Consider the following 14685-nt stretch of genomic DNA (forward strand, 5'->3'; position numbering starts at 1 on the left):
GAGATAATGATGCTTTGTGTCTGAACATTTCACTCACGCCTTTTCTATCTTGCGATTTTTTACAATCCACTGATGTGCGAGAACGCCGTCCATATCCAATCTCTTTTCCGGGTCCACAACAATAAGCTGATAAATAATTCGCTGAGAGTTAGCAAGGTTTTAAGACACGATACATACGATCGAAACTGAGTTATTACTTAAACTCACCTTTGAAATCAAGTCTTTCGCATCTTCGCTGACGAAGCTCGGGAATGTGTATCGCAATTTCGAGATATTTTTACACGTTTCATCGTTAGTCTTTGCGTAGAAAGGAGGTTGGCCGACCAAGCACTCGTAACACAATACTCCAACGCTCCAAAAGTCAACAGTGTGGTTGTGCGTTTTGCCAGATACCATCTCTGGTGGCAGATAATCTAAAGTACCGCATAAAGTATCTCTTCGAGAAGAAGGAGCATGTACGGACCACCCGAAGTCGGCTATCTTTAATTCACCACCAGCCCCGAGAAGTAAATTCTCAGGTTTGATGTCGCGATGAATAACTTTCTTGCTGTGACAATATTTTAACGCATCTGCTAATTGAGCTATGTATGTGGCTGTCCTATAAACATGCATTTATAAATAATTATACACATGCATACAGCTACTAATTTAGAGAATAATCATTTTTCAATCAAACACTTTACCTTTGTTCATCAAATCGTTTGTTGGGTTGACTATGTAACTCTTTATACAGCTCTCCTTTCTGTGCGTACTCCAATATTAAATAAATACGCTTATCGTCGTAGAAATAGCCGTACATTCTTAAAATATTTGGATGTCTGAAAAGTTGAAAAATTATATCACATTACTCAGTTAATACTTGGTATATAGTTGCGCATAGATAACAGTTATCAAGACATCTTAATCAATAGTAAGTATACCAATAGAGTTAATATTAAGACAATACCTTAAATGCATTTGAATTTCTATCTCTCTTCGTACTTGATGCAATATTTGTGCCCTGTCTATTACTAATCTGTAGAGTACTTTCATGGCTATTATAAATTTGGATCTCTTTTCTCTAGCCAGGTATACATTGCCAAACTTTCCTTTGCCTAAAGGACGTCCGATGTCAAAATCCACCAGTGTCCATTTCTTCTGGCTTTGACTTTCTGTATTTGCATCCGAAGTACTAACTTTCTGATCTTCTTCATTCTTAGCAGTCTTTACCTCTTTACAATTTTCATTGCAATACTGCTGTTGCATTTGATTGGAATCTATTGGTTTAGATGCCAAGGGTAACTTTGGTGGTGGCATTAATTCCATGGATGTCTTTGCAGTGTTGTTATCATCCTGCTCTGCATCAGAAATACTCAGGTGCTTGAAACTGCTGACCTTCAACGCTTGTATAGTTGACTGATGATGTGTTGCGTAGTTTTCCTTGTCCATTATATATTTTATAATCGCCTTGTTTTACAATTTAGACGATCGCTAGAGAATGACGTTCTTCGTGTAATAATTTATATATACAATAACTTATGAGAAGTATGACCTGAGGAAAAATATGTACATACACAGTAGTACCGTTAATATCTTTCAAATGTTAAACGTCAATTTAGGAATTTTATACATACGAAAGTTTCTGTATCAAGTTCACGCGATATATAACTTCACACAAATCACTATTCGGAGCATTGAAATGCTGAATGTAATTGTTCGAAGGCACTTTTATCAAAATGACCCTGTCAAAGCTGACGTTACGTGGAACCCGACTTCCTCACCTTTTCAAAATAACGAATGTCTGCTGTTGATAGGCCAATATGAAATTCGCCATATATCACACAGTGATGTAGACGAAACACATCAGCGACCGAGCGTACAGAGTACGCCACTGAACGACCGCCATATTTATTTCAACAAATCGAAAGTCGATAGTTTATTTCAATATTTATATGAAAATAAGACCATTACGATAAACGTTTCTAAATAACAGCGAAATCCGGTCACATAATATCCGCTGCAATGTTCGTTGTTCCAACACTTAATTAAACGCTGTTGCGACTCGTGTAGCTCGCGATTATTTTGGAACAAATTACTTCCGGTCTACAATAATGTCTGTTCACAATAGGTATTTTAAGCCTTAAGAAATTGACCAATCACAGTCGAATGTGAGAAGAATAATCGACTGTGATTGGTTCCATTTCTTAAGGCTTAGAGCTTAAATTCTCATTGTAGACCTCGCTTTAGGGCAACTTTCAACAATCTCGGTTCGGTCAAGCTACGGCCAACTCAACGGAACTGACTAATCGCATCGATCAATTCGGTTGGTCAATGCGAGATTGGTCAATGGTTGAGTTGATTCTGTCGGTCGATCGAACTGTGGTTGGTGAGAGTCACCCTGACAAACGCCACTCTCCGTCTAGTAAAATTCCCGAACGCACCCCATACAGGCGAGATCTGGTGGATTGCAGATGGCGACGGGCTTACTCACCCCATCCAGGCGCTCTAGGACGGCGCGCGCAGCAGCCTTTCTGACGGTTGCCAGTGGCGGGTCGCCAGTGGCGTCGTGACAATGTTTGTTTACACGAGCAACGTGACCACGAGGACGACGACGACGTCTGCTACTAGGAAGCTCGACGAAAATGCGATCGAGGCATCGGCCCAATGCAGTGAGTACGTGTCACTGACCGTTCGTTCCTCGATTCCCGTCAATTTGCCGTCTCGATGCGTTCGGCGTAGGTCTTCCCGCGAAATTCCGCTCGAACAGCTGACAGGCGACGGCCGCGAATTCGCGCGTCGTGCTGTAGGAATTGCGTCGAATTGCGTGGCCACCAGCCTTGTACGAGGGAACGCGAGTGTCGCGAATCGGTCGTTCGTTCGTCACGATCGCCGAGGGACAAGGGCAGACCGTGACGTGGCGGCGTTTCGCGCGACATCGGCCGCGAATGAATGAATGAACAAACGAACGAACGCGACAGCAGAGGCGGGCGCGGCGACGCACGACACGTGCGTCCATATTTATGTCCTGCGCCTTTCCGCGCGAATCTCTTCTCGCTCTCCCCCGCACGAATGACTATTTCGAAGTAGCACGAATCAAGCGGCTACGCGTTTCGGATCGGCTGCTCGTCGGTGCAAACTTGCGGGCATCGCGGCCCGACGAGATTTTTCGCGCTTCCGACGAAACGGCGGGGTGAATGAGCTGGCGATCGCCTTGTTCCGATGAAATTCACCGTGAGTCGATTACACGTTAATGACAAGCAGTAAGGTACCTTTAATTATAAGTATAACAATGTACCGAGGTACTGTAATTAAAGAGAACTTCCGATCACCACCGTCGTCGTCGAGACGTAACGGTGAGGAACGGAGAGCACCCCACGAGCTTACACAATTGACATTGTAATTATAATACGATAGGGTCGTTGATTTAAATATTTCGTTTGCATGTTATATAAGTCGACGCGGTCACGAACTCTTCGACGACTTTCTTATCAAGTGTAAAGATTCGCTGCGGATTGTCGTTTACCCCGTCAGCCGAAGCGCGCGCGTGCTTGACATCAGAGGGGCGTAACTGTGGGGGCATCGTCGTTACAGGTGCGAAAAAGAGCGCACTCGGGACGACGAGAGAAAGAGAGAGAGAGAGAGAGGAACGGTGCTACGGAGGATCGTCGGAGCCACGGATCAATACGATTCAGTCAGGGTCACGCGGCAGTGGATTCTCCAAAGGGAGAGAGATCGATATATCCCCGCGTGACGATGTCCCATTCGAAATCTCGAGAATCGAAATCGCGCATTGGCGAGACGCGTCAATCGGCGTAGACACGTAGACACGCGATCGTCCGCCGAGAGAGAAAGAGAGAAAGAGCGTATGCGCGTATGCACCTCTGTGACCTGGCGGGAATACGCAAATTCCGCATTCCTCCCCCTCAGAGTTTCGGCCAACTTTCGCGGATTCGGCCGCGACATCGCGGGCGAACCGATCGAAACCGTTTGCTTGCCGTGTGCGTGCATCTTCCTTCCTCTCACTCCCCCCCGTCCGCATCTTGGCAGTCGCAAAAACGGAAACATGAGTCGCGCCGCCACCGCGAGGTGTCAGGCCGACGTAAGGCTCGGGCTCGCGGCTGTGGACGGCCACCATTGTTGAAACACTGCTTTGGTTGATGCCCTGGACGATTTTCGGGCCGAAAAATCGTAAATTCACCCGTGCCCGACGGCGGAAGGGCCTCGCTGCGGTAGGTGCGTGTGTGCGTACGGTGCGGGCGTCGTGCGGTAGTGGCGTGTGTGATAGTGTGTGATACGTGTGCCGCCCGGGCGACGGTGCGACTCTTCGCAACGCTCTCGCGAGAAACGAGAGAGAGAGAGAGGAGAGAGCGGGTGTGTGGCGGGCTGACGACGGTCTCTCGTCGTCTTCTCTCGACGTTCCCGTCGTCCTGCGGAAACGGGGAATCCGCGAGCGAGCCCAGCCAGCGGCAGCCGGGAGAGCAGGCCCGCCGCTTTCGTCATTTCGTTCGCGTGACGGCGAAGAACGCGCACGACGACGACGACGGGCTCGTGTGTACCGCAGCAGTAACAGTGTGCGTGCGTGTGCATGTGTACAAGTGTGTGTGTGTGTCTGTGTGTGAGAGAGAGAGAGAGCGAGTATGTCTGTGCACCGTGCTCTCTCGCCCCGTTGACGGAGACACAGCGCGCACCGGGTCGCTGAGCGCGCGACACTACGTCGCGTGTGCTACTCGCCCGCCGTCGTCCTCGTCGCCGCCACCACCACCATCGTTGCCGGTCGTAACGCGACGCCGCGTCACGTACGTGTGTGTGTGCACGTTGCTGCGCGCATCATCCCCGTGCGTGCGTACGAGCATGCGAACGAAACGGTTCGGAGAGAATCGCCACCGCAACGATTTCATGCGGCGTAATAAAGAGCGCGAGCGGTACGGTCGTGTGTGTCGATTGCTCGGACGAGTATTCTCGCCGAGTAGAGGCCTGACATCCGCCGTAGCGACGGATCGTCGTCGTTGACACGCGGCTTCTTCAGAGCGCATTGTTGCTGCGGACGCCGCTATATGGGACGCGCCTCCTCCCTGCACCTCGCACGCACGGGATTACAGCGACGTCTCTCTCTCTCTCTCTTCCTCTTTCTCTCTCGTCCCCGTTTATCCTCCTCTTCCCTCCCTGCCTCCCTCTCTCTCTCTCTGTTCCTCTCTGGTGTCGTTATCTCACTCCCGTTCTCTCCGAGGTCCACGCTCGCAGCGCGTTCGTAGGCGCGTTCGCGGTGCACGCGCGCGGTGGCGACGACGACGCTATCGATGGTGTAGTACGGAGTGCGTTTACGTATATACAGGAATATACAGCACGAACGTATCCCCGCCGCTCGCGTCCCTCATAAGCGTATGTATACGTGCGTGTCGTGCGCACTGTGCGCCCGCTGCTGTGCGTGTCTCCCTCTCGATCCTTCCCTCCTTGCCTGCCGTCCGCGGTGTGTACGCGCGCGGTGCCACGGGATTTCGGCGATCTCGCACGCCAGCAGCGTGGTCGGCCGACTGATTCGGTGTCCGTGAGTCGAGTGCCGAGGTGTCGTCGGTGTCTCGTGGACGACGCCGATGTCGGGTCGCGACCGTGCCTAACCACAAATTTCGCGGTTAGAATTCGCTGGAAGGGAACACGTTGCGCCTCCGGCGAGAACGACGAATTCAACGGGATCTCACGGGGGGGGAATTCACGAGGTTTCGAGTATCTCGGAGTCTGTTCCTCTTCCTTCTTCGAAGTCTCCGCAAAGGAGGCGTCGACGTGACGGATAATCTCAGGCGTGTCGTCACCGAGGAAAAAATCCTCGCTCTGTGTGAAAGCTGTGCGATGAATGTGAAATAAGTGCAGCTACATCGCGGTGTCCTTCCCGTGACAGCCGCTTGCGAATGTTGTGTTGACGTGAGTTGTATGTCTGTGTTGCGAACGTATGGTCGCGCAGTGAGTAATAACCGTTTCGATAGTCGGTATCAATGGGCTGTATGAATGAAAACGGAGTGAATGCTTGTTTGGCGAAAAGTGGAAGTGTAGGATACTTGCTCCGGTTAGATGAAAGCAAGAACGTAGATTGTCCCTTTCACCTTTTTTCCTCTTTTCTCTCACAGGAGATGTTTGTCTTTTGAATGACTTACATTTCTACGGCAACGTTAATCCAGTTCAGTGACAATCATAGTAAATTCTTACATTCGATTGGTACGTTCTTTTAGGTCTAATAATATACTTTAATTAAATGCGAGAACTCACAAACTACGGTTGCCACTAAACCGGATTAACGTGTAAACGAAATCATTGTTACCACCGGTAGCAAAGCAATCATTAACGGTATTAATTAATCGTAATTCTTTGAAAATGATATTGCTTATAAAATATCATTTGCATCTTATTCTTCCTGTTGTCTCACGATACTTTATATATTTCATGAGCAGAATTGCGCCCACTTCAAGCACGAGTAAATCAGTGATTCGTTTGATTTAGTTAAATCACTTGATAGTACCGGATGATTACATTGCAAGAAGTGAGAGTGGGAGAGATCGTTCAAAAGCGTAGTATATATTTACTGTATTATTAAAATCAGGAAATGTTTCTGATTGCAGGACCTGCGCATACGCTTAATCACACATCACAAGGAGAGGAGCTTGACAAACCTCTGTATCATTATTCGCCCGTTCACAATATATATATAAATGAGGCGTATACTGGCAATTCGTATCTTCAAGATGGTGTGACCTGTTACAAACCTCCTGTTGTTCCCAGCAATGGTAAAGCACCCCGTATTATCTTATCGTCTATCTTTGTGTCCTGTATCAAAGCCAAAAGAAGAATAACATATTCTTATCCGGCCAGCTCTGAGTGTAAAAGAAAACTCAATAAAAACCGCACTCTTGTCTATCAGGCTGTTGTTCTCTGGTTTCTCTAATTTCTATTGAGAGCTTTTATCAGTGATACAGTAAAATTTATCGCAAGCATGTGCACACGTGTGTCTACGTGTTCATGCGTTTCTCCGTGTAGACGCGCGAGACTTACAATGGATCTTGCTTTCAGGGTTACACGCGTCTCACGTTGCGCCACGATGGGCGCTACCGTACGATTTCATGCAGTGGGATGCTGAAAGATTGATAGCACACAACGCTGTGTACGACGCATATGAGTTACATCACAAGGACAAAAGTACCACGGAATCCGACGACTTGGGTTCCGAGTATTCCGCCGAGTTGTTACACAATGACAGCATAGTGAATTCTAGTGTATTGACTGGTGCAACTGATGAATCACTGTCCGGACACACGGGAAAGCTGTCGGGGGAAGTGCACGCGACTAGTTCGAGTGACTGTCGGAAGGATCTCATCGAGAGGACCTTTAAATTATTAGGTATCGACGAACGGACGGTATCCTTGTGTCGCATCGCGGGAGATCAAACCAGACTGTCGGCTGGATCGCGGGGAAAGGTTTCTCATCGCGGCGAAACGGACATCGATACCTCCGGCAACCGTACGTCGAAGCACTCGACCGCCGACACGAACCACGACGCTCTGAGAATCGTGTCGGACATTATCGAGCAGTGCGAGAGAGCCTTCGACGACTGCGCCACTACCGTGTCGGATAATGAGCCGCTTGATTTAGTAATCAATTCTAAGAGAACTGCGTGCAGTCGTACCGCTCACGGCGAGGCGACAGATCGACCCGAGTACTTATCGGTCATCGATAAAGAGACGCTTCCAGTGAGCGGTGCCGTTTTAAAGGAAACAAACCATTCCCCCGATGCGCATGGTTGTCGCAAAGGTGTAAAGTATAAGAATTTCGGTTTGCTACAATTCTCCGACCTGGACAAGGTATCATGTAACACGGACAGGGGCAAGGAATTACTGAGGGCCGTCGATAATCTGCACGATGAGATAAACGAGAGAGCTGTAACGGGCGACAATTTGAAGTTAGAGAAGGCGTACGACATTCTGGACAAGTACGTGACGCACGTGTTGTCTTTGCGTTTGAGCGACGCCAAGCGGAAGGAACTGTCCTGGACGACGCATGCACGGCCGGGCGTTAAATGTAACAGCATCAAGAAGGAGTACGCCACCGAGGAGGAAGCACACAAGATAGAGAGCACTGTCTATAATACAAGATTAAACAATTGGGAGTATCTCGAGATGTCAGGACAGTACCCGGGACATGGCCGACCACCGGTTGGCACGCCTCCGCCTCCGCACACTGTCTGGAACCTCACTATGACGCAGGGTCAAGGTAATTTTCACGACAGTTACCGCAAGCCCGTTATTAAGACGCGAACGGCTGTTGTGCGAAATCCGAATAAAATAAGCGAAGTTCTCCAGCGCGCGGATGTGCGCGGTCAGTTTGTCGTACGTATTCTGATATTTTCCGTACCTCGTTTCTTCATTGATTGCCATTGCAAACCGTTCAGGAAGGTCACTCGGTGACCCGAACGTTCGATATTCTATTAATGTATGAAATTGACTTAACGGTCAACAAGGTAATTACAGTTGAGTTGTGATTAAGCGACGCATGAGACGTGTGAACCTCTTCTCAGTTTCAGGTCTCAATATTCACCCGACGGCGTTGTCCGGCGCGGCGCTGAGTCCGGCCGCCTTTTACACGCAGTCCATCAGCCGGACGTCTCACCTGACTCCGCAGCACGCTCACACGCAAGCGCCGACGTGGCACACGCCCACGGTGCCCCCGAAGAACATCACGCCGGCGAGCACGACGAGCACCCCCCTGTTCAATCTGCAGATGCTGGTGGATAGGCCGAACCAAAATCAGTACAGAAACTCGCCGGGCTCGCAGAGCACGCTGGACCTCTCGTCTACGTCGGAGATCATCCCGGAGAATTACTCACGGATACCTCAGGATATTCCCATCAGTTTGACCGCGAGGAACGTCGACAAGGGCAGTCGGAATGGCAACATAATCTCACCGCCGATACCGTTGAACGGCGAGACCTCGTCGGACAGCGGTATCAGCTCCTCCGTGCCGACTCCGAACTCCGTCAGCGAGCCGGTCTCGTTATCGACGAAGGAGGTCACCACACCTAAGATAACGGTGAAGAATTTCGAGAGCAACTTGAAGGGAGTCGCGAATCTCCACGATAAGATTAAGGAAATGAATGTAGATAATTTTACGCAGAAAATGATCAACTTACCGCCCAGCGTGACGATAGAGAGGGTGGTCGCGGAGAAGAAGGAGCCCGAGACGGCGGTGGTGGCGGCGGCGAAAGCCAAGGACACGTTGAGTGTGATCGCGCAAGTGCCAAGGAACGTCTTACCCGTCATCGTGAATCGCACGGCCAAGGAGAAGGATGTTACGGACAGTCCCAAGAGGGAATCGTCCTCCGAGAGGGACAAGAAGCTCGACGAGACGAGCGTGAGGTCGCCGAAGAGCCTGCCGAAGAGGGGCAAGAAGGGCGTCGATTCTCTACTGGAGAAGCTGGAGGGCGGTAACAAGAAGCTCGGCAGTACGGAGAACATCGGCTCGGTGATCGTGACGCCGGTCGAGGAGAAGGACAGCTCGAGCGTGAAGAGCATGTCTCCGGAGCGACAGAAGTCCAAGTCGCCGAATCGGGAGGACGAGGTGGTCTCGCCAGCGTTCAGCAACGACGACTCGAACGACAACACGAAGCAACAGCGTAGGAAAAGAAAGCTCGAGAAGCCGGTGAGGCTCAGTAAGGACTCGAAAACGGAGGTCGAGGACATGGAGCTCGAGCCGACGGAACCCTCGGAACCGAGGGCCATCATCGACCCGGTGCTGCTGGAAGAGACCGCCAACTCCTCCTCCGTATCGACGACGCCCGGTGCCAAGGCGGAAGAGGAGCACCGGCAACCGGTCGCCGCGGCGACGACGGCGGAGGAGAGAATACCACCGAGTGAGAAAGCGGCGGAGGACGAGAGGTCGGAGGAGGAGGAGAGCCAGCCGATCCAAAGGCGGCGGAGTTGCGAAGGTACGGCCAGTAACTCGGCGAATCAGAGGGTACGGAGAAAATCGAGCGACGACGCGTCGTCCACCGAGTTCGCGAAGGCGCTGCCGAGTCCGAAGAACAACGCGACGAACAACAACAATAACGCGACGAACTCGTTCAACGAGGTCGAGTCGGAGCTCGAGAAGATGTTCGCCGGTATCGTGGAGACGGACTCGAATATCAAGAGCGAAGAATCAAAAGCGGAACTGGCGAGCGCGGAGATCCAAGTCGGCGACGACGACGCGAGCGTGAAGCTCGAGGGCCTCGAGAACAATATTCTGCCGACGACGAGCGCAAACCCGAGCGCCAATCCCATCGACGTGTCCTCCACGGTGGACGCGAAGCTCTCAGGGAAGAAAGGCAAGAAGGGCAAGGCGCAGGGCCGCAAGCGAAAGATCTCCAGGTCGTCGGAGAATATTTTCGGCACGGCGAGCGACGCCCTGATGAAGGACGTGAAGAAGAGGCGGACGTCGAAAGGCTTGAAGAAGCAGGAACAGTCGAAGAAGGCGAAGCGCAACACCAAGATCGACGGCCTGAGGGAGATGGCTTACGATTCCGGCTCGAACGCCAGTTCCATCAGGTCGCGGGGACCGGTCGTGCACGTGGAGGGCCCGAGGGACAGTCCGCTGAGCATCCAGGTGGTCAACGCGCCCCGGGAGGAGGAGGAGGAGAAAAACAAAGAGAAGAGGAAAAGCAACGGCAATGGGAACGCGGGACGTGGCAGCAAGAGGCTCAGTCACCAGAACGATTTGGATTACAGAGGTATGTATACGAACCTACGATAGGCACAGACCGATTTTCACAGTTGGGTCTTATACAGGGTGTCCGCAAAGCCCGGGAATTTATACAATGTATTAATGCGGTCGAGTAGGTGAAGAAACGTTAACTTATAAATGCTTTGTTAAAAAGTTACAAACGTTCAGAGATTTACAAGCGGAATTGTTCTTTTCGAATGTGGTTCTTACATGAGTGCTGTGTCCCATTTTGGAAGGAATGCATGCGAGTTTTTCAATTAACAATTGCCTCAGCGTTGGATCGATCGTCGCGGATCAATTATTTCGCCTCTTAGGCTATCAGATTTAACGCTTCTTGACTTTTATTTGTGAGGTCACCGCGCAAAACAGTTGGTTTATGAAAATCTGATGGAAACTGAATATCAGCTTTGGGAGTGTATTCAAAGTTTAGTTACTATTATTCCTAGTACAGTAAGAATACTCGAGAGAGTTCAACAGTCGTTAATTCGGCGAATGGGAGTCTGCGTTCTTGCGGAGGGAAGCATTTTCGAATATTTATTTCGACTGTTGCAACAACTGATGAAGTCCGTGTATAATTCAAGACGTGTAAACCGTTCTGAGTCAGCGATTTCGCCAAATAAGTTATAGAGAACAATTCTGCTAAATCTTGGAACGTTTATAACTCTTTAACAAGGCATTTTCGGACATTATATGAGCTTTTTCACCTACTCGACCTCGTCGACATGTTGGATAAATTTGACTCTGACCTTTGTAGACACTATTTCAAAGATCGTTTCTAATTAATTTTTAAATACGGATCATTTCATTGGCTATATCTGAACCTACTGAAGACAAACTTGAAACTGCCATAAATATGAGATCTGTCTATGAATATAAGTCATAGAGCTGCTTCGAATTTACGACGGAAGTCTCGAATTGTTCGAAACGTTATCCGACAGCAGAACATTGCGAATGTTTCTCATTTGATAATAATATATGCAGTTAGCCAGGCGTTTATTACCGGCATGTTCACGACTCTATCACAGATCCTATCAGGATTCTTGAAACGTTTCGATTCCACTTGAACGTTGACCATCCCGTTGAAGTACACGTGTAGCTTCAGAAATATTCGATTCTAAGCCCCATGTTTGTCCGCAGGTAGAGTCAACAACGCGGGCCTCTTCAGTTCGACCCTGTCGTCGCGATATGACGCGCACACACCGGACTCGACGTGGGTCTGCGTGTTCTGCAAACAGGGTCCGCACTCCGTCATACCCGGCGATCCGTCCAGACCGCACCCGAATCTGGCCGGACCGCATATCGATCCCGGCACGTACACGGTAGGTGTTTCTTGCGAATCTGTTTTGTCACAAAGATAAGATATTTGGCAATATGGAATACAATAGGGAGGAGATATCGTATGGTTCACCTTTATTAAAATGTTATCGATACGTGCACACACAACAGGTGCCGGCGGGTGTATCGGGCGACTTGTTCGGGCCGTATTTGATCGGCAAAGACCGGTTGGAGGATGGCAAAGAGCGGTTGGAGGACGGCATCCTGTCCGCCGACGAGCAGGAGATCACCAGGGAGCAGAAAAAGGGCGGCAAGAACAAGAGGAGCCTAAGGTACGCGGGCCTCGCCGACCAGTTCTCTGCCAAGATGGGCAAGAAGAAGCGTAACTCCGTCGAGAGCAACACGAACGCCATGTTCACGGGCATGACCATGCTTCCCGGTGAAGAGCAACGCTGGGAGGTGTGGCTACACGAACAGTGCGCGGTGTGGGCGGCTGGAGTTTACATGGCGGGTAAGCGTTAGAAACTAGGAGGAGTATCCAAGGAGGTAGGGACGGTTAATGATTGGTGTGTAACGCGGGCATTTCCTACAGGTGGCAGAGTGACGGGACTGCAGGAAGCGGTGTGGGACGCCGCCAAGTCGATATGCTGTTCCTGCGGCCTGACGGGCGCGAACATCGGTTGCGTGAAACGAGGCTGCAAGGCCGTCTCGCACTATCCTTGCGCGCTAACGAAAGGTTGGCACCTCGACACGAATCAGTACATACCTAAGTGCAACCTTCATCGAGTCACGTGAAACACCGGTGAGTCCCCGACGGTCGTGTACAGGTTGTAACGTGGATTTAGGTCGTATTCATTATATCATGTGACGAGATCCGGCTTTAATTAGAATGCACCGAATAATGGGCAATAACACAACGTAAGGGACTAAGTATATAAAAATTCATTCATGACTGAAGAAGATAGCCTTACTAGTTAGTAAGGTATGTTCTAGTTAACAAAGCGTGGAGCAAAACATTCTCTCATCGTGTAATCGAAACACAATCGCTCGCGTGTGCGGTGTAAGAGTTGCGTTGTGATCGGGACTTAGGAATACCATAAGTAAGTAAGCGGCGAAGTAAAACCGACCGGAACCTACAAATAATAAATCTAACGCTGAATCGATACTCTGGTTTTCCTCTCTGTTTTAACAGATAGAAACTGATTTCTTTCTCCTTTTGGCAACAAGTGCGCGGGGAGATGTTTCGAGGCAACGCTTTGTGTATCGTTTGATACATATAAGTGCATCCTGAAGAGGGTGAAAGTATAAGTGTGAGAGCGATTATACTGATTTCCAGACACGTATATAGAATCAATATGCTCGAGAAAAGAAAGAATAAAAAGAAACAGAAGACCTTCCAATGTACAAGGTGTTTACTGCGAGATCACTATTTAAATGTCTCTGAGAATTCCAAAAGAAAAGATAGAAAAAAAATAAGATACGCGGGACGAACGTGAATGTGAAGAAGTAAAAATTCTTCTCATTGATTGTGAATTTAATTGATTTTCTTGGCCTGTGGCCTTGAACAGTGGCCTTTTCGACTTAATATAAAAAGAAAAGCAAGATTTTTTTAATTTTGAATCTGTAGAATAGACGGATCGCTATTGAGGAACAATGATAATCAAAAAAGAAAAAAACGAAAAAAAAGGGGGAGAAAGAGCAGCGAGGGGGAGGAGGAGAGAGGGAAAAAATGTTTGCTTTTTTACTCATCTTTACGAAACTTGAAAACACGACAAGCTTTCCTAACATCATTGTACACAGGAATACATACATAGGGCATATTGTACCAAATCGTTATCGAACTTGATGAAAGCTATAAAAAAAAAAGAAAGGAAAGGAAAAGAACAATTGTGCGACAGCTATTAAAATCGGATGTGCGGAATCGCATTAAAAGAAAGAAAAAAGAAACGATTGGGTCGGTAACCGTAAGCGGAAATTGAATATTCTTTGTCTTTTCTTTTGCATGAGGCTCGAGCATAAAGCATGTGTGCAGACAAGTGTTCTCTGATAAATGTAAAAAAGAAAACTGAACTGTTTGTACATACGAAAAGAGAAGAATAAAAGAACTATTATATTATTGAGACATCACGTGATTATGTTTCAACATTTCATTTTGGCTTAGAAGCGCATATCTTTATTGTTATAATAGTCGCGAGAATGCATGTGCTTTGTGACAGAGAACAGCATATACCTGACGATTAATTTATATATGTTGTACTTCGTTTTGTTTGTGTCGTTGTATCATAAGTCATTAATTGTGTGCATATACGCGCGCGCGCACACACACATACACACAGAGCTACACATTCAAATACAACACGCACGCACGCACGCAACACGCACACGATCGTCCGTTTAAAAGAGTGCCCACCACTTTTGCTACAGTTTTATTGATATTTCTTTATGTAGAGTCGCTTTATAATGCGTTGATTTGTTGATGATCTTGCATGTTAACAATAAATTGACGATTTCTCTAAAAGCGAGAAGGGGAAATTCACCAGATTGAATTTTCTTCTCACAGAAGCCGTATTTAACTATTTATATAATTTCTTTATATATATCTTGTGCTCACGCATTGAACGAGGTCGCATTGTGATTTCTTAAACTGAGAACACTTGTAAGACTTATCCCTATGTATCTAAATGTAATATAAGA

General features: G+C 48.4%; 2 protein-coding genes across 4 annotated transcripts; one reads left to right on the forward strand and one right to left on the reverse strand.

The window, feature by feature from the left end:
• Positions 1–13: 13 nt before the first annotated feature.
• Positions 14–1864, reverse strand: LOC106743366 (serine/threonine-protein kinase Aurora-2). The gene is made up of 5 exons (XM_014617143.1): positions 1614–1864; positions 947–1531; positions 684–818; positions 208–598; positions 14–126 (listed from the first exon to the last, which is right to left on the reverse strand). Exons 2-5 carry the CDS (start codon positions 1426–1428, stop codon positions 34–36), a joined length of 1101 nt encoding a protein of 366 aa, XP_014472629.1. The 5' UTR covers positions 1429–1531; positions 1614–1864; the 3' UTR covers positions 14–33.
• A 683-nt stretch (positions 1865–2547) lies between these two features.
• On the forward strand, positions 2548–13857 carry LOC106743354. Of its 3 annotated transcripts, none has more exons than XM_014617120.1 (7): positions 2548–2648; positions 6588–6752; positions 7036–8232; positions 8537–10723; positions 11854–12035; positions 12163–12502; positions 12584–13857. In XM_014617120.1, exons 1-7 carry the CDS (start codon positions 2552–2554, stop codon positions 12784–12786), a joined length of 4371 nt encoding a protein of 1456 aa, XP_014472606.1. In that variant the 5' UTR covers positions 2548–2551; the 3' UTR covers positions 12787–13857. The 3 variants fall into 3 exon arrangements, with proteins under 3 accessions (XP_014472606.1, XP_014472608.1, XP_014472607.1); XM_014617122.1 differs by having other exon boundaries at positions 2550–2652; XM_014617121.1 differs by lacking the exon at positions 2548–2648 and adding an exon at positions 4091–4212.
• Positions 13858–14685: the final 828 nt, after the last annotated feature.

The sequence above is a fragment of the Dinoponera quadriceps genome, unplaced genomic scaffold, assembly GCF_001313825.1.
Source record: "Dinoponera quadriceps isolate SergipeBrazil2010 unplaced genomic scaffold, ASM131382v1 scaffold616, whole genome shotgun sequence".
Classification (NCBI taxonomy): domain Eukaryota; kingdom Metazoa; phylum Arthropoda; class Insecta; order Hymenoptera; family Formicidae; genus Dinoponera; species Dinoponera quadriceps.